Source organism: Chrysemys picta, chromosome 3 (assembly GCF_011386835.1).
Source record: "Chrysemys picta bellii isolate R12L10 chromosome 3, ASM1138683v2, whole genome shotgun sequence".
Taxonomy (NCBI): domain Eukaryota; kingdom Metazoa; phylum Chordata; order Testudines; family Emydidae; genus Chrysemys; species Chrysemys picta.
Genome location: NC_088793.1, coordinates 200,249,932 through 200,267,883, shown reverse-complemented (window position 1 = coordinate 200,267,883; position 17,952 = coordinate 200,249,932). Strand labels below are relative to the sequence as shown.

The 17,952-nt window shown below is 41.0% G+C and overlaps 1 protein-coding gene across 3 annotated transcripts in view; it reads left to right on the top strand.

Moving 5' to 3' along the window:
- The window catches only part of PLCB1 (phospholipase C beta 1), a 623,222-nt gene that overhangs the window by 418,926 nt on the left and 186,344 nt on the right, over positions 1–17,952 (top strand). For all 3 annotated transcript variants that reach the window (XM_065589796.1, XM_065589798.1, XM_065589797.1), the window contains 2 exons: positions 2,393–2,493; positions 4,315–4,481. In XM_065589796.1, coding sequence (XP_065445868.1) covers positions 2,393–2,493; positions 4,315–4,481 — 268 coding nt within the window. The remainder of the gene's footprint in view (positions 1–2,392; positions 2,494–4,314; positions 4,482–17,952) is intronic.

Here is a 17,952-nt window from a genome sequence, read left to right as displayed (position 1 = left end):
CCATTTAGCTCCTTTGCAATTATAAAAACGACACTGAGGACCGTTTAATACACCCAACTTAGGGGTTTATAATAGAAAATGCATTGAAGGTGGTTGTGGGGCCACAAACTGGTGATGAAAAGGTGTCCGTCGAGCAGGAAGGAACAGTTCAGGAAACCTAAGGAGACAAAAATGAAAAAAAGTTGGGAAAAAATGAATAGCCAGTTAAGCATAATGAAAATAGCTCTGTGTGTGTGTGTGTGAGAGAGAGAGAGAGAGAGAGAGAGAGAGAGAAATACATTTCCAGTTTCCTCAGCAACTATATGTGCATATAAAAGCATGTTATTTTTTTTGTGGTTGTCTATATAATTGGCTTATTTTGAGGTGCTTTTGCTGCTCATACCGTGTGGAACTGACTGGAGGATTACAGGGTCTGAGGCAGACACGGGGTGGGGCACGGCAAGTGTGTGTTGGGGAGAGAGGCGTCTCGTTCTGAGCCTCACTGCGCCACAGAGCCTAGGAGCTTTGAGCTTGGGGCTCTTATTACTATAACTGAGGGCACAGGCACCTGGGTGGTGGAAAGCCCACCCAAAGGAGGGTTGCAGAGGTACAAGGTGCAGGCAGTTCCTTTTTTGTCACAGAACCCTGAGCCAGCCAACCCTAAAAGTGGGTATCTTGGGTAGAGAGAAGCTGTGGCCAAGACAGTGTGGAATATATTGGTCAGCCCATCCCCTAAGCAGCCTGCGGTGCTGAGCTTTGAATGTTTCCTCTCCCAGCAGAAACATCAAGGGATGGTGCTGATACAAACACCCATAGGTGACTTGCCCTTGGGACTCAATGGATGCCACTAGTGCAGGGGAGGGGAGGACAATCATGCCTGTGGCACATTTTTACCAGAAACATATTGAAAAGTTCCCTTCCTTCTAACAAAAGCTTGAATAGACGCTTCCGGTTCCCTTGGAAACGGTGCTAAACAGCAGAATAAATAATAGCAATGATTTCCTCTGTCGGCTGCTTGCTTCTGACACAACTGGGCTCCGCAGCATTTCCAGGGAAATGGCTTTGCATCCGATCCTTAGTTTGGAGGTATGGAAAAGTGTCACCTGATACTGTAGTCCTTCCACAGGCAAAACACCCAGTGCCTTCCATGTGGGTGGCTCGCATGAAGGGAATTCAGGATCAGGTCCTCAATATGTCTATTCCACATTTTTGCATTTTCAGTTTTGTTCTGGCTCCTTAGGAGGGTCCTCTACACAATGATTATTTTGCATGTCCTCCTCCTTTCTCAGAAGAGTTCAGTGGACTGATGCAAAGGCAAAAGTCAAAAGGTGTGAAGCTACTGGCCTACATTGGGGCTTGCATCATCATTTAGACCTCCTTTTCCCTGCCCCAATGGGTGCATGGAGGGAGCAGCCCCTGCTTTTCGCTGAGCTCAAGGACTGTGATTGGATGGGCTCTTAGACAAGTGTCAAATAGGAAGAAAGCTCTTGCATCTACCTGAGTCAGTCCCATGCAAGGGCCAATCGTAATAAGGCTCAAATCTTCTGTACTGTAATAAAATACCCCATGCATAAGAGCAAACACAATAATCCTATTCTTCTGGAAAAGCTCTATTGAATAGAATAGAGATTATAAAAATACCACGTAGAAATAGAAATATATAATTTACTCTAGAGACTTATAAAATTTAAGAAATCTTTCTTTCCATAGGTTTTGGAACCATTCTGCAGAATTCTGTAGTATTTTCTATTAAATTATATTGGATGTTAAAACAAACAAATGAACAAAAACTTTTAGAAAAGCTAAATTCCATAGGACTTTTCCAGAAGAATAATATTTATCCGTGTGTCCTGAGTAAATAGCGGGAAGTATTTGTGCCATCCTTGGACAAGACCAGGGTATTAATTTTTGCTCAGGGTTCCAGTTCATTCCCCGGTTCTTCACATGCTCCAAGGAGTCAAGTAACCTGTTGCAGCTCTATAAAAGTATCAGTTTGCTTCCCCTTGGGAAGGCTGGGAGGTGCAGCCTGGGTTCCACCCCTTTCCTGCCCCTAACCACTCCCCACTCACCTGTGTTGGAATTAGTAGCTACATGGAGGCTGCTCCCTCACCCATTCTGTGGGTAGCTCACATAGGGGGAGAAGGGAAAGTTTTGTGTCTTCTTACACTTCTGCATGGGTGCATAGGGTAAAAGATAATCCTGTCTAAGGGAAGACATAGTCATACAACAAATCACCCAGTTATTGAAATTGAGATGATTTTATTTTTTGTCAAAAGATATATATTCTTAAAACTGCTCTGTTATTAAAGAGAGTTGATTATTCTGCAAAGGGAAATAATCTTGTAATGACCTGCTTATAAACAAAATGTGCTATTTCTTTACTTCAGTGTTTTTTTCCCCCCCTATTTCACAGAATGATTCAATCCCTCAAGAGGACTTCACCCCAGAAGCATACAGAGTATTCTTAAACAATCTCTGCCCTCGGCCTGAAATTGACCACATCTTTTCTGAGTTGTAAGAAAAGACACTTTTTTTCTCCCTCCTCCGCTGATTTTCTCTGGTAGCGACGGCAAAGTAGGTTATTTAGGATACAGCATCACAACGACTGCCAAGAACAGATTTCCATGTCAAGCAGGATTGTTATTTAACCTAGGAGGTGAATGTAGATCAAAAGTTCCTTCCTCCAAGCTTTAGCTTTAATGGCCAGAGTTTTACAGTAATTTATTCCTAGAGGAATAGAACTGCCAGGACTTGTTTCTCAATATGGATTATGATAGTTTAAGCTTCAGTGAGAAAAAAGGAGGGGAAATGATAAACATGAGAACAGGCATTAGATATCAGTGTATAGAAGCCACTTGAAGATTAATTAGGAGTTGGAGTAAGAATACAATGGCGTTTAGGATTCATGCATGATGCAGTTAGAGATCATATGCCTCATTACAGTGTAAATTAAATTTGCAAACAGCTGTGCTTTTGTCATTTCATATTTTCAGTTTCTTAAACACCTGAAAGCCATACAACTTTAGCCGAACTATTTCACATCCTCTTTTTCTGGGATTGGGTCAGTACAGTTTTGTTTGTTTCTTTGGTGAACTTCACCAACCTTTCAGATTTAAAAAACTTGCTTTGGTTTCATTGGCATTCCTGTGTACAGCTCTGTCCTCCACAAGATATTGACTACTTCTGCAGCAACCTGCTGTCTCCCTACTATTGGAGATAAATACAACCCCACACTAAGTAGATGCAACACTCCTTGATTTCACCAAATGTTACACCTGCTTACCACAGAGCTAAATTTGGCCCCTGGCAAGCAAGCGGACAATGGCATGTGGTAGTATGGGTACTCCTCCGCGATTTACTGTACTTCTCTGCTCCAACTCAGCCTCTTCTCCTATTACTAGTGGAGCAGAAAAATGGGGTAAGATGGTAGCCAAGTTAGTTAGTTCCCAAAACACCTAAAACACATCCCAAGAGCCCATCAAAGCAAATTCATGAGCTTATATTTGAAACCCATGTGTTCTTGCTCTGTTCGTCTTTTTCTGCCCCAACCTATAGGGTGAGATTTTCAGAAGTGTTCAGCTTTGGCCGAACCATCCTCCCATTGAACTTAATGGAAAAACTGCCACTGATTGCAATAGGAACAGAGTCAGGCCACCAATAAATGCTTTTGAAAATGCCACATATAGTAATCTCCTTACGCACCAATCCTGCCTTCGTGCAGGCACATCATAGAGCCTGGTATCCATATGGTGCTCATCGGGGCCGTAGGTGTGTTCAGAGGTCCATCTACACAAAGCCTGTTGCAGGGTCATAGCCTGAGATTTTTCAGCTTCTTGGGTTGGGATCTGCCTTTTTTTTTTTGCCTGTTTTGTAAAGTACCCTTTGAGGGCACTGTAAAACAAGCAAATAATGGTATAATAAAATCAGGGCTTCTGTCCTCCAGCAGCAAAACCTAATAGTTAGGCCAGGAATGCCAATGGAACTTAGGTAACAGGCTCAGTAATACAGCATTTAATTTCCTCTCCTTTAAAAAAATACTTCCAGTTCAGGAATCTGGGAGTCGAATTTTCAAAAGCTCTCAGCATTGGCCTAATTTTCTTTCACTGACATCAACAATGCTGAGCCCTCTCACTGATAAGTGTTTAATGAAGAAAGTTTGCCATACATAGTCGTAAAGTAAATGAGTTTGGAGACTTAACCGAACATAATTTTTTGTTGCCTGGTAGTTTGAATCTTGTTTCTGTTTCCATGGGAAGTTGCAAACCATTGAACAAGAATGCAAGGGAAAATATTCTAATTTCTTTTCTTTTTTTTTAAACCATCATTTTTCTCTAGCGGTGCCAAGAGCAGACCATACCTTACTGTTGATCAGATGATGGAGTTTATAAATTATAAGCAACGTGATCCACGGTTAAATGAAATCCTTTATCCGCCGATGAAACAGGAGCAAGTTCAACAACTGATTGAGAAATATGAACCCAATAATACTCTAGCAAAGAAAGGTCAGTAGTTTGATAGTCTTGCTGTATTCTGTTTCTGGTTTGAAACAATGAACAAATTATGCTAGAGCAACACACTGGAGCAGACATTGGTTCAGAGTCTAATCACATTTCCAAATGGCTGATTTTAGACTTTGCCGGCTTGTGAGACTTGCTGTAGTTAATATTCCAATGAATTTTGTTGGAACTGAAGTGAGGAAGGATGGGCTAGTTTCCGTTTGCTTTTCAGTATGTATAATTGATAGTTCAGAACAGTTCCTCTGATATGTAAATTTCAGCACAAGCAGCACTATGACCAATAACTATTTTCTTGCATATGAGATGTTTGGGAAATGCAAAACGTTCTAAAACAATCGGTGGTATTGAATCTGAGAAAAATAATTCTATCGCCTGATAATGGTAATAACCATAATAGCACAGCCATCTATTTGCTGATAAGGTGGTTATACAAAGCAGGCATTGGTTATAGCAGAATGTGCTTTTTTGTCATAATCACAGAAAATTCTCTTTTGAAAATCTTGAACGTTGTCTGGGCTCAGCTGGGCATTTTGCCAAAAGCTCAGTGAAATCCCTATTCCACTCTCAGCAGATAGACTTTTACTACCACCCTGAGTCTTAAAATAACATTGATTTTACACATGCATCTTGTTTTATTCTGATTCATATGTTCTATTGTCTACCTCCTTTTCAATTGTGTTTATATCACAGAATTTTTATGGGTGTGGGAATATCCTGAAAAGCAGATCTGATGTGAAAAAACATAGTTTAATTCACAGATATGGGACCCAGTCCTACAAGTTGCTAACATCTCCTCAGAGGTGCTGAGTACCCTGAATTCCACACCCTCATCACTTCGAAGGATCAGATTCAAAATAGCCATCAAAGAGACAAAGCCTTGGAGCCTCAGTTTAACGAAACTCTCATGGCCTGATCCCCATTTATACTAAGTCCAGTACATTGGTGCCAATTTTAATGCCCCATTACACTGCCAAAGGGATTTTAAGGCCAAAGCAGACTGCAAAGAGTTACAAAGGGATCTCACAAAACTGGGTGACTGGGCAATAAAATGTCAGGTGAAATTCAGTGTTGATAAATGCAAAGTAATGCACATTGGAAAACATAATCCCAGCTAAACATACAAAATGATGGGGTCTAAATTAGCTGTTACCCATTCAAGAAAGAGATCTTGGAGTCATTGTGGATAGTTCTCTGAAAACGTCTGCTCAATGTGCAATGGCAGCAAAAGAGCTAGCAAGGAAAGGAATATATAACAAGACAGAAAATATCATAATGCCTCTATATAAATCCATGGTATGCCCACATCTTGAATACTGTGTGCAGATCTGGACACCGCATCTCAAAAAAGATATATTGGAATTCGAAAAGATACAGAGAAGGGCACCTAAAATGACTAGGGGCATGGAACAGCTTCCGTATGAGGAGAGATTAAAAAGACTGGGACTTTTCAGCTTAGAAAAGAGATGACTGGGGGGTCTATAAAATCTTGACTGGTGTGGACAAAGTGATTAAGGAAATGTTATTTACTCCTTCACATAACACAAGAACTTGGGGACACCCAATGAAATTAATAGGCAGCAGATTTAAAACAAACGAAAGGAAGTACTTCTTCACACAATGCACATGTGCCTGTGGAGCTCTTTGCTGGGGAGGTTGTGAAGCCCAAAAAAGATACAAATAGACCTGAAATGAACACCGATCAATGGCGTGAGTCCAGAGTCTTGGTTTAACCTTTAAACTGAATTTTTGCTTCACATTCTCTGTACTATTGCAAGGGATTGTGCAGAGGTTGAATTGGAAAAGGAAATAAAAAGGTACTGGTAACTTTTCCAAGTTCTGCCCGCAAAATGAACTTTCAGTAGATTGTGCAGGAATTCAAACCATGACATGTCTGCTGTCTGGGCTCCAGTCCCCTAATTCACCATTGGACTCTTCCAGCTTGGCTTCCTTCTGGATGTGGCTCAGATAGCGTGTTGGGTTTCTCGGGCTTCACTCCTTTTCAATTTGGGGAAAAACATAAGAGGTGGTATCTCTCAAGCCCGCCCACTCAGGGTGCCAGAATGAGTGCCCGATTAGAGTAGATTAGGTAGCTCTTCAGAGTATGATCCTTCCTCTCCTTCCATGCAGTTAAATAACTTTAACCCCCTGGCCCAATCACTTGCCAGCTGGAGCTCTACGAACATGGAGAAGCTTCAAAGTTCCCAGAACATACCTGAGACTGGCCAAAGAGACAAGCAAGAACAGAGCTGAAGGCCTCATTTGGTATATTTGGCCTCTTACTCCTCCTCCACAGGGACCATGGCAGCAGCCGTTCTAAGGGGCGGGGGCTTTGAATGTTCCCCAGCAGCCATGTAGAAAAACTGCTCTAGCACCTTACTGTGAGGCAGAAAGAGGGCCTGACCTGAGAGACCATCGCCAGGATTAATAAGGTACAACAAGAAACAGAGCGATGGTATGAGGAAGGCAGGAAGCAGCATGCCAAGAGAGACAGGTGGAGAAGGGACATTGGGAGATGGTGTAATGAGCATGGATCAGAGGGGCACACATGGCCTAGGTAAGCAGGTTCTTATACTGAGCTCATCACTGTAGAGTCTGGACATCTTACTGAAATAAGTGCATATTTGAGACAGGAGAGAGGAAAGGGGGAGTGACAGGAGTTTCAGGGTTGGAGCCCCCAGGAGCAAGTCAGGGTACGTCTATACTTACCCGCTGGTTCGGCGGCAAGCAGTCGATCTTCTGGGATCGATTTATCGCGTCTTGTCTAGACGCGATAAATCGATCCCGGAAGTGCTCGCCGTCGACGCCGGTAATCCTGCTCCGCGAGAGGAGTAGGCGGAGTCGACGGGGGAGCCTGCCTGCCGCGTCTGGACCCGCCGTAAGTACCTTTAAGTTTGAACTAAGATACTTCGACTTCAGCTACGTTATTCACGTAGCTGAAGTTGCGTATCTTAGTTCGAACTGGGGGCTTAGTGTGGACCAGCCCTTAGTGTCAATGTGCCGATCGCGTTATATGGTTTTGAAAGAAAAAAATATCACTGTGCTTGAAATGAACCAACACCACTGAAACTGAATCAAATCCAAACCCAGAACAAAAGAAAACCCCTAAGAAATCAAAAGCTTTTTTCAATCAAGTGATTTCAACCACTTTAAATCACACCAGTATACACATATAGTACTTTGTGGTGGCATTAGAGAGTCTTTAAAGACTGCGTACTAGCAATAGGTTGACTTAAATGGCTAGCCTTAGAGCAAATTACATTGCACCTTCCTCAAATTTCTCAAAAGAGTTTAAACACGTGCAGCTGTTTTGGGATTTGTTTTTGTTTTCAGTCACTGCCGTTTGATTTTGTAAAACCTATCAATTGTGCTCATTGTCTTGTTTCAGATTAACTGATGGGTTGAAAAAGTGCCTAAAATGAAACGGAGACTAAATGAAAAAATAGATATTAATGGTGAAGGGTGTCCCCTTCCTTTCTTTGAATATCATTATATATTTATGTGAATTATTGGTGTCATTTTCAGAAGTTCTGAGTACCCGCAAATTCCACTGAGGTCAGTAGGACCTTCTCCGCTGCCCCCTTGAAAGCCAAGCCAAGTATTTCTCTTGCATTTCTAACTTTTAAAGACATTCTTTCCCTGATTTAAATTGCCATGTAAAATAGCTGTTACAAAGCTGGAATCAAATTCAAAAGCTTTTGATGGGTCAAGTATCCCATAAAGGTCTAGACTTCTAGTGGATTCCTACAAAGATAACCAAAAGAGTACCGCATTTATTCATTTTTCCTGTGCGTAATAACACACATCAAGACATTGATTTAGGCTGGGTACCTGTAATTTTGAGATGGTTGAAAACATTTGGCTTCCAGCTTGCCTGTGCAGCTATGGGGTGGATATGAGGGCTCAGTTTTGTAAGGTATTGAGCACTCTGACCCCAATCCAATGTACCTAAGTTTAAGTATAATGGTTGAGGGTAATATTATGGACAACTCTATTCCATTCCATTTTCCTATTCCTCATTTTAGCTCTTTAGGTATGTCTACACTGCAGTCAGGAGGTGTGATTGCCGCACAAGAAGACATATCTGAGCTAGCTTTGGTCAAAGCTACAATTACCCCCTCCTGATTGCAGTGTAGACATACACTGTGTTGAAGCTCAGTTCTCTATTTTCAGCACTTCAGAAGGCATTATAGAGTTAAACCTTGGGACTGTTGTATGCAAAACCCTGAATTTAGGGAGTAGCTGCTTCCAGTCCTATTCAAATAGAGAGTTCTATACAATTCTTAATAAACTGACATTTGATACATACAGAAATGTTGTAAACAGTATTCAGGCTATTTCGTAAATAACATTTAAAACAAAAGCTTTTAGGTGCTCTTTCTACAGACTTCCAACACTTCGTTGCTGTTACGTGTATTGCAATGAAAGGTTTCAACATAACATTTACACTTGTATACATTAATACTACATTAATACTACTATAAACACATTCGCCTCTGATCTTCCTTCACAGATGATCTCTGATGGCTTAAATATGTAGTGTGTGTGTATGTATGTGTGTGTGTGTTTGTCACTTGAATTCTTCAGAGCTTGAGAAGAATGGTACCATCTCAGTTCTTTTCCAAACACTTCAGCCTTGTCAGCAAATGGTTGTCTGGGGTTTCTTGCAGCTATCAGCATTCCAGTCCTTGGGCTAGTTTATTCACATGAGTAGCCAGAGCCCCATTAAAGTCAATGGTGACTACTTACATGAGTAAAATACATGCAGGATCAGTTAGATTGTAAATTTTAGGGTGCAGGGGGCTGTCTTCCTACATATCTGTAAATCACCTAGCACACTTTGTGACAACATAATCTGTTGCTAGGTTAGAATTAAGGTTTTGCAATATCAGCAGACACCTATGGTTGAGAATGCACATAGGTCAAGTATATCGTGTGTTATTTGTTTCTGGAGGAAGTTTGAGGTTGTGACTAATGTTTTGCATGATAACTATGAAGAAGATTAATGTGTGTAGTATTTCCTTATCTGTTGGAAGCAGAAGGAAGTTCCTTGTGATGATGTGCAGTCTATCACAGTCAGCAGAAACATGCTATGCGGGCACTTGAGATGGTATTTCCGTGCTGTTTAGGGCTTGCATAAAATAGATGTCACACGTGACCAACCTTAATCCCTTTTAAAGGAAATTTGTGTATATGAAATAATAACCATAACCTTATTGCTAAACATTTTATGTGGGAATTGCCTGAGTTGTTTGGGTTTTAAAAAAACCTTTGGTCAAAGGGCTTGTTCCAATTTTGATCAGAGAGCGGTGAGACTTGTATCCTGAGTCCCAGGTGTATGGGTCCTGTCTCTCTCTCGCTCTCTGTCTCTGCCTCTGGAATTTAGAAACTCCACAAGAACCCCACCCTGTGTGTCTGTGTTTCTGTGAAAATTAAGTTCCGCAAGAGTTCCTGCAAGTTTAAGTAAACTCTGCAGGAAAATCTGCAGTGCTCATAAGCACAGTTGCCAACTTTCACGCGGTAAATAAGCACCCCGTCTTTCTCAATAAGCCAAATCCCATTTTAAAACAAGGCCAAAACAAGCCAATCCCTAAGAACCCCAACACTCTATGTGACTAGATCCCCCCGGCGTGCAGTCTGGGACTGTGGTGGGCCCATTGTGCACCCCTGAGTCTCTCCCCCCTTGTCCCTGCTTGCCCCCCCTTGCCGGGAGCCGATCCAAAAAAAGGAGCCAACAAGCTGCAGCAAGCTCCAAGCCAAACAAGCAACAAGCTACAAGCAAAAAACTAGCCAACAAGCAATTCACAAGCCAGTTAAGCCAAATACAAGCCCAATTTTTGAGTTTTTTTCATGGGTTTGGCATGTCTGCTCATAAGCTGTGCAGGAATCCCAGCCCAGCTCTGCCAACTATCATATGAAGCTTATAAAATGTGCAGGTAGAGATGTGCAAATATCCGATTTCTCAGGTCACTGGCTGTTCCAAATAATAATAATAATAATAGTAGTAGTAGTAAAAACATCTGGAGTTGAATGAAATTTTTTGTTTGACCCAAAACATTTCAGTTAGTTTTAAGCTTTTACATTTTTTTAAAAAATGTATTTGAATAAAATGGATGTAAATTTTGAAACAAAGTCATTTGGAGTAGAAAAATTGAAACGTTTCATTTTCATTTTTTTCCAGATTTTGTTTAGGTTGTGTTTTTTTAACCATAACAATTTGGCGAAATGGACACAAAATTGTTCCGGTTGATTGGAACCTGCATTTTCCTCTGGAAAAACTGAAAAACTTCACCCAGCTTTATGTCTAGAACTCTTTATTAAAGTTATAATCTTTGCACAATAACACCAAGATGTTTATTGCTGCTGAAGCGAATCATTTTTCCATCAGCCACCCAGCATAACTCAAGGCCCTACACTTAGTGAATTCAATAAATTCAGCGTTCCTAAGCAAAGGGGGAGAATAGTTTAAGCCCTGGGGATGGAGTCTTGCAGTGCCTTGCAGTTTCTCCTTCCCTGGTTGGTGAATCAGAACACCAGCTCCCCCGAGCACATTTTTGAGATATGAGATGGAATAAAGATTTTAGACTTTTCTATGTCTTAAATATGGGCATGCTGAAATATTAATTCTGCCTATTGTAAACCCTTTTCTAGGGAAACTACCACATTCTCCATAAGCCAAAAATCTGAGCAATTATAAAACTCACAAGGGTAACCCCCTTTAATCTTCAAAGAAAAAAGAACCTTCCCCCAACAGCAACGAGTGTTCCTCCCCTCAGCTCCTTGATCAACCGCCTCATAAATATTGTGTGTGTGTTACTGGTAGGGAGAGAGGGAGATAGATAGTTAGGCTGGGGGGTTCAAAGGACTCTACAAAAGGTGTCCAACTCCTATTTAATTTCAACATCCATTCTAATTTTCTTGCGCACGTTTCCTGGTTGTTACGCTTGCTTTTTAAACAATACGGTAAATTAATGAACTCCCTGTCATAGATTTATATATGTCTGATTTTATACAGTGCCTGGCACATGGATTTTTTTTCCAGAGCACTGTTAACACATTGTGCAGTATTCATTGAATATGAATGTACTTTCCCCCACTGTTAAACATCAATATGTTTTTAAACAATTTGGTCCCACTGCTTTAAATCACCTTTCAGTAACTGCTTAAGAATGGTTAGAGACATCAGGTTGGTGAGGTAATATCTTTTATTGGACCAAGAAGAAGAGCTCTGTGTAACCTCGAAAGCTTGTCTCTCTCACCAACAGAAGTCGGTCCAATAAAAGGTATTACCTCACCACCAACCTTCTGTCTCTAATATCCTGGGACCAGCACAGCGACAGTAATACTGCATGTAAGAATAGTCGCATTCGAGTCCTTTGATGACTTGATGGGGTCATTTCCTAGGCAACAGTGTTTACTGGCGCAAACAAGTACAAAGCAGGTAAGGGCCCTGCTGTTGCAGTTTGAAGAAGCTTTAATAATGCAATTCTATTTAAAGCCTAACTTTTGACATATAAGCGGTGGGGCTTCCTGTCTCCAGAGGTCATGGAGGCAGATCTTCCAAGGTGCTACACACGTCCTACAAGCTGCTCTTAATTCTGACATTAGAAATTAGAGATGTTTATTTTAACTCCTGGGTTCTGGACATTTTCCATGCCATAACCCCACGTTACAGCAGAATACCTTTCAGCAGTTTCCGTTATTTAATGAGTACGGTACCACAGAACCCACCGAAACTGCAGTTCACTAATCTTCCCAATTTGTAATTAACAGAAAAAAATCTGGCTTCTGCCCCCTTTCTCTGCAAAATCTTCATAGAGTGCTCGAGTTAGGTTCTCTTATTACTGAGACTTCATTAGTTTTACAAACAGAGCTGCGGCAAATTTTAGAGTGCGTTCTGTATTATCAAAAATAATCACGTAAACTGCTCTTGTCAAAATAAATGAGCCACGTACTTTTTTGTAATGCGCTCTCCTTTCTTTTTAGATGGGTGTGTTTGACTTGCTTGCTGATTGGTAAAATTCATTACTTTGCACTAGGTTGCACATTTGCTAACAAGAGTCTATTTTAAGTGAAGCCCCTGCCCCTAAAATTCCTACTGAAATGTGAGATCTCCGCACCCTGGATCCAGTAACCTCCACTTTGCAAATATGTTACAGTGGAAGCACTTCAAATTTCTGAATTATTAACTGGAGCAACATAATAAATAAACAATGGAAAACAAAGCAATGATGTAGGCTAGCACCAATAGATGGGGGAGGGATAGCTCAGTGGTTTGAGCATTGGCCTGCTATACCCAGGGTTGTGAGTTCAATCCTTGAGGGGGGCCACTTGGGGATCTGGGGCAAAATCAGTACTTGGTCCTGCTAGTGAAGGCAGCGGGCTGGACTCAATGACCTTTCAAGGTCCCTTCCAGTTCTAGGAGATGGGATATCTCCATTAATAATTATTATTATTGTAGGTGCTAACTTAAAAACACAGCAGTGGGAAAATACAGCTTTATATAACTTGATAATGCGAGGTTTTTTGCTTTTTAATCACTGGCTGTATTTTGAAAGTGCAAGGTTTAGGGTGGGTTCTGCAACCCTTTGTTGAACAATACTTGTGGTGTTAGGTTTTGTCCATTGTCCCTACATTTATAATATTAAAGTTTAGGTTGTAGGGGAAATTCCCTATTCTGTTACGTTTGTTGCATATACTTGTATCGAAATATGAGCTGTCTTGCACACAGGTGTTCTCAGCCTGATTCTGCTCTCAGTTGTTAATCAGGAGTAACCGCACTGAAGCCAGAGGAGTTACACCAGTATAAAACTGGTGCAACTGAGAATGGAAGCATATCTCCAGTCTTCTTGGTCCATATGTGACGATCAAATTTTTCTCATCCCAGTCTAGCCTCCACCAAAATCATACTGCTGAATTTGTGTCATCAGCGTGTGATAGTATGATGGAGATGTATCCCAAAAAGCTTTGATGAAAGTTTTGTCTCACAACACATAACCTGTTCAGGCTCCTTTCTAGGAGCGGGAGGGTCTCCAAACAAACTTAAAAAGGGAAATTCGCCGATCACTCACAGATGTCCCAAAAGTGCGTCCCAGGGTGTGGCTCTTACCTCAGAGCTTGGGTGAGCAAAAAGGGTTCCTTCACAGAGGCTGTCTTATCAGCTTCCAGCTGGCCTGCCTAAGCAGACTCCCTTTTGGCTTCTCAGTCCCCTCCACCTTTTCTTTCTCTTTCTCTTCCCCTGGAACTGCTTCAGCTCTTTGATAAGGAATCAGCTGCTTAAGGTTCCTTCTCTGTGCAGGTATCTCTGGTTGGCTCATTTAACAAGCCTGCTCCAGGCGTCAAGCCTCCTACAGGCCTCCTCCTTCACTCTCTCTCACTCAGAAGTCAAGGGAGTCTCTACCATAGTCAGCCGAGGCAGTAGCAAAAAGGCCTGGCTCACCCAGGCAATTACCCCTGGGGCCACAATCTTTTGTTGACTCTGGCAGCGTGGAAAGAACCTGCTAAGTGAACGCTGATGCATGTCAGCACAAACAGCGTACTCTGCGCTCCTCCTCTCCTCTTCCGTGGAGGAACTCATGGTGCCTAAAGAAAACGAGAACGGTGGCCCAAAAATCCTAAAACAGCCAGCAAAAAAGACAGTAAAACTGCCCAAAATGGGAGTAGCTGGGATTTGTTTCCTCTTTCCAGGGAAGCAAGAGGAACACTGGGAAGAGGAAAGGGGGAGGAGTTTGGGTAGCTGAGTGACACTAAAATAATTATTTCCCATTGGCTGCTGTCCTATCTAATCTGCATAGGAGGAGGAGGCCCAGCCCACCAACCCCAGTCCTGTGCTATTGGAACCAGGATACACATTAGTTTTTCAGAGTAGCAGCCGTGTTAGTCTGTATCCGCAAAAAGAACAGGAGTACTTGTGGCACCTTAGAGACTAATAAATTTGTTAGTATTAGTTTTTCTTTTATTTTTAAAGTTTTCCATTTCTACTTTGGTAAGTTATTTAAGAATTTTCCAACCAATATCGGCTTCTCTCCAGCGCAGACTGTTTTTATCTCTTTACAGTCGATCCCACAACAAAAACTTAATGCAGAATTTCCGACAACACTATTACTTTCATTAATTTTAACCTTTAAAACAGCACTACCTTAAAGTACTGGGGAACTTTTAGTTCTCACCAACAAGGTCTACATGGACCAATTAATGTGCATAATAAATAAGAAATAATCATTAGTAATAAATTATAATAATTATAGTACTAAATAAATTGTAATGTTACTTGCATACTTCCTTGACCTGTATTTATTGACATGAACCAGGCACATCTTGGAGAAATTTTGGACCCTTTACTTCTTCTGTTCTCCTGTCTTCCTTTTACATTTGAGGTGGCCATGTTCTTCTTGGAGATTTTCCGAGGTTTGTGATATTAGAGGCACATGTATGTTATCGAGTAGACATTCACTTTGCTAGTTCATTTCTGCTTGGTTCATATACAGCTTAAGAATGGTAGTAAGTTGAGGAAAGGTTTCTTACATAAATGCAGCGTAAATTGCTTAAGGTTCTAAATTCCTGTACCACAAGCAGTAGAGTGGAGGATATATTGTTTTCCTATTGCAGAAACTATCCTGAGACATCAAATGTTAGTTTTCCCTGTTCCATAGAGAGCATCTGAAATGATAAAAAGTTGGTGATGCCTTCATTTTAAATGTGCAAATAGCTGATTTTTTTCATCTTTGTTTGTTTGTTTTGTTTTGCTGGCTAAACTAAAAACTAAAAAATAGTTTGGGGCCTAACCAAGTAGTTTGTTCAAACTGAAACAAAATGTTTTGTTGTGGTTTTGAGTTTTTCAACTTTTCGTAAATAAAATTGTAAAATTTGAACCAAAATTTTGTTTTGAATTGAAAAATCAAACTGTTTCATTTAAAAAATGGCAAAAGGGAATGTTTTGACTTTTTGGGAATTTTTTTTCTGATCGGCAAATTTGACACACATTCACATAATTTTTCAGTTGACCTGAATCTGCATTGTTTTGGCAAAATAAATTTCATCCAAAAAATGTTGCCCAGCTCGAATTATAATGACAAAGATTTCTAACTCAAACAAGGCAAATACTCCTTTCTTTGTTTGACTAGCCCTTACTCAGCAAAACATCCTAGATCTGACCGTCCTTGATGGGGTCGTATTTCCACAGGGATTAACTGATATTGAACAATTTCTTTATGTACTCAATTAAAGCACAGACACCTTTTTTCTTCCAGCCTTATGTTTTCTCTCCCTACCTACTTGTCATTCACCAACTATTTATTCTGGAAATCGCTTAGAAAATACCATTCTCCATTCCCGTGTCTTTATTACAATATCTCAAGGCAGCAATACAGCAAGGAATCTTGCTCTTCCCCTGGCTAAGATTCCTCTATAAGATTCTAATTTTATAGTGAACCTGCTTTTTTCCCAGCAGTGTTACAGTCTGTGTAAGTGTGAGCATTGCTGAGTAGGTGTAATTCAGAGTAGAATTTAGTGTGTTATTTTTATCTTTAACAAAAGGAAAGATCCAAAGTGTGGTCACTTTACTCTCAGTATGACAGTATATTCTCCATTATAATATCAAGTCTCATTTTAAATGATTCAAGTAATGGGGCATCAACATCCGTTGCACTACTGTTTCACAGTTTAATAGATTTCACTGTTATGAAACTTTTTCACATATTCCATCCTAAATTTTCCATTGCTTATTCTGGTCTCATTAGTCTTAGCTGTTTTTGCTTTTGGCCACCTTAAACAATTCCTCCCCATCCTTGTGGTTTATGCTTCAGATCCTTGCTGACAGTTATTACGTTCCTCCTTAGTCACTGTTTACACAGGATATATGTATTGAGCTCTCTCATTTTTCTTATTTCTCTAGGTACGTTAGGGAGGTAATGTCATCTAGTGGTTAGAGCACAAGACACAGAATCAGGAGACCTAAGATCTTTTTCCAGGTTATATAATCTTGTTATAGCTCCATTGCTGTCATGAAATGGAAATAATAATGCTTATGTTTCTGTTTAAAGTGTTTTACGATGCTTGCATAGAAACTGTTATCCTGGGCGCCACAGTTCAGGAAAGATGTGGACAAATTGGAGAAAGAAGAGCAACAAAAATGATTAAAGATCTAGAAAACATGAGTGAAGATTGAAAAACTTGGGTTTGTTTAGTCTGGGTTAGAGAAGATTGAGAGGCGACATGATAACAGTTTTCAAGTACATAAAAGGTTGTTGAGAAAAATTGTTCTTCTTAACCTCTGAGGATAGGACAAGAAGTAATGGGCAGTTGGACATTAAGAAAAACTTCCTAACTGTCGGAGTGGTTAAGCACTGGAATAAATTGCCTAGGGAGGTTGTGGAATCTCCATCATTGGGGATTTTTAGAGCAGGTTGGACAATCACCTGTCAGGGATGGTCTAGATAATACCTAATCCTGCCTTGAGTGCAGAGGACTGGACTAGATGACCTCTCGAGGTCCCTTCCAGTTCTATGATTCTATGAAAGTATTATTAATAATTTCTGTCGCTGTTCTCTAAATTATCTCCAGTTTACAGACACCTTTGTGATAGTGAGGAGTCCAGACTCGGCACTGACATATAGACCCTGATCCTTCCAACACTTCTAGCACATGCTTACCTCTAAGCTCATGTGTCTAATGGAACTACTCTCATGATTAAGGTTATGCATGTGCATTAGTGTTGGTATGATCGAGGACATGTATTGTCACTTCTTTGGTCTGTGATTTGGTATCGGTATCCTGTGCAGCCCTAAATCCACATTGGCACCACCTGTTTAAGGCTCCACAGGTATTTGAGGTGTGATGAGGTAGGGAGCTGTGGTGGTGGTTTGATGGGGCATGCCTCCATCCCAGTCAAGACGGCTAACAAGCTCCTCTGCAGCAAGCCTGCTCCACTTGGAGGAAGCAACGAGTCTCAGAAAGGGCAGCAGTCAGGAGAAAAGCTGCTTTGCTTTACAACAGGGTTGCTGGGAGGAAGACAGCATGTAAACTTCCGCCACCCACAAGGACTCACCAGACCAGATACAAGCCGATCGCTTCAGGGAGGAGTTGAAGATAAACCCTGGCCCGAGGTTTAGCCATACCTAACTGCTATAAACAAGCCAGACTTCCATGGATTCTCTTAAAGGAAAACTTAGACTGAATGTCCTTAATAGGAAGGTCCCTGTACCTGGAAATCCGGAAAGACTGAAGTAAGATTCCCAAAGGAGAAAAAACTGTGGAAGAGAAGAAACATTGCAAACACCCAAGCAGGGCCAAGGAGGGGTGTTAACGCTGCAGGAAACTGTAACAGAATAGCATTAACTCTGCATTTATGTCACGAAGGGCCTGATCCAAGTCACTGGGCATCTTTCCATTGACTTTGATGTGTTTGGGATCAGGTCTGTACTCACTGGGTAGTAACGTGCAGCCATAGAAATGCAGCCAA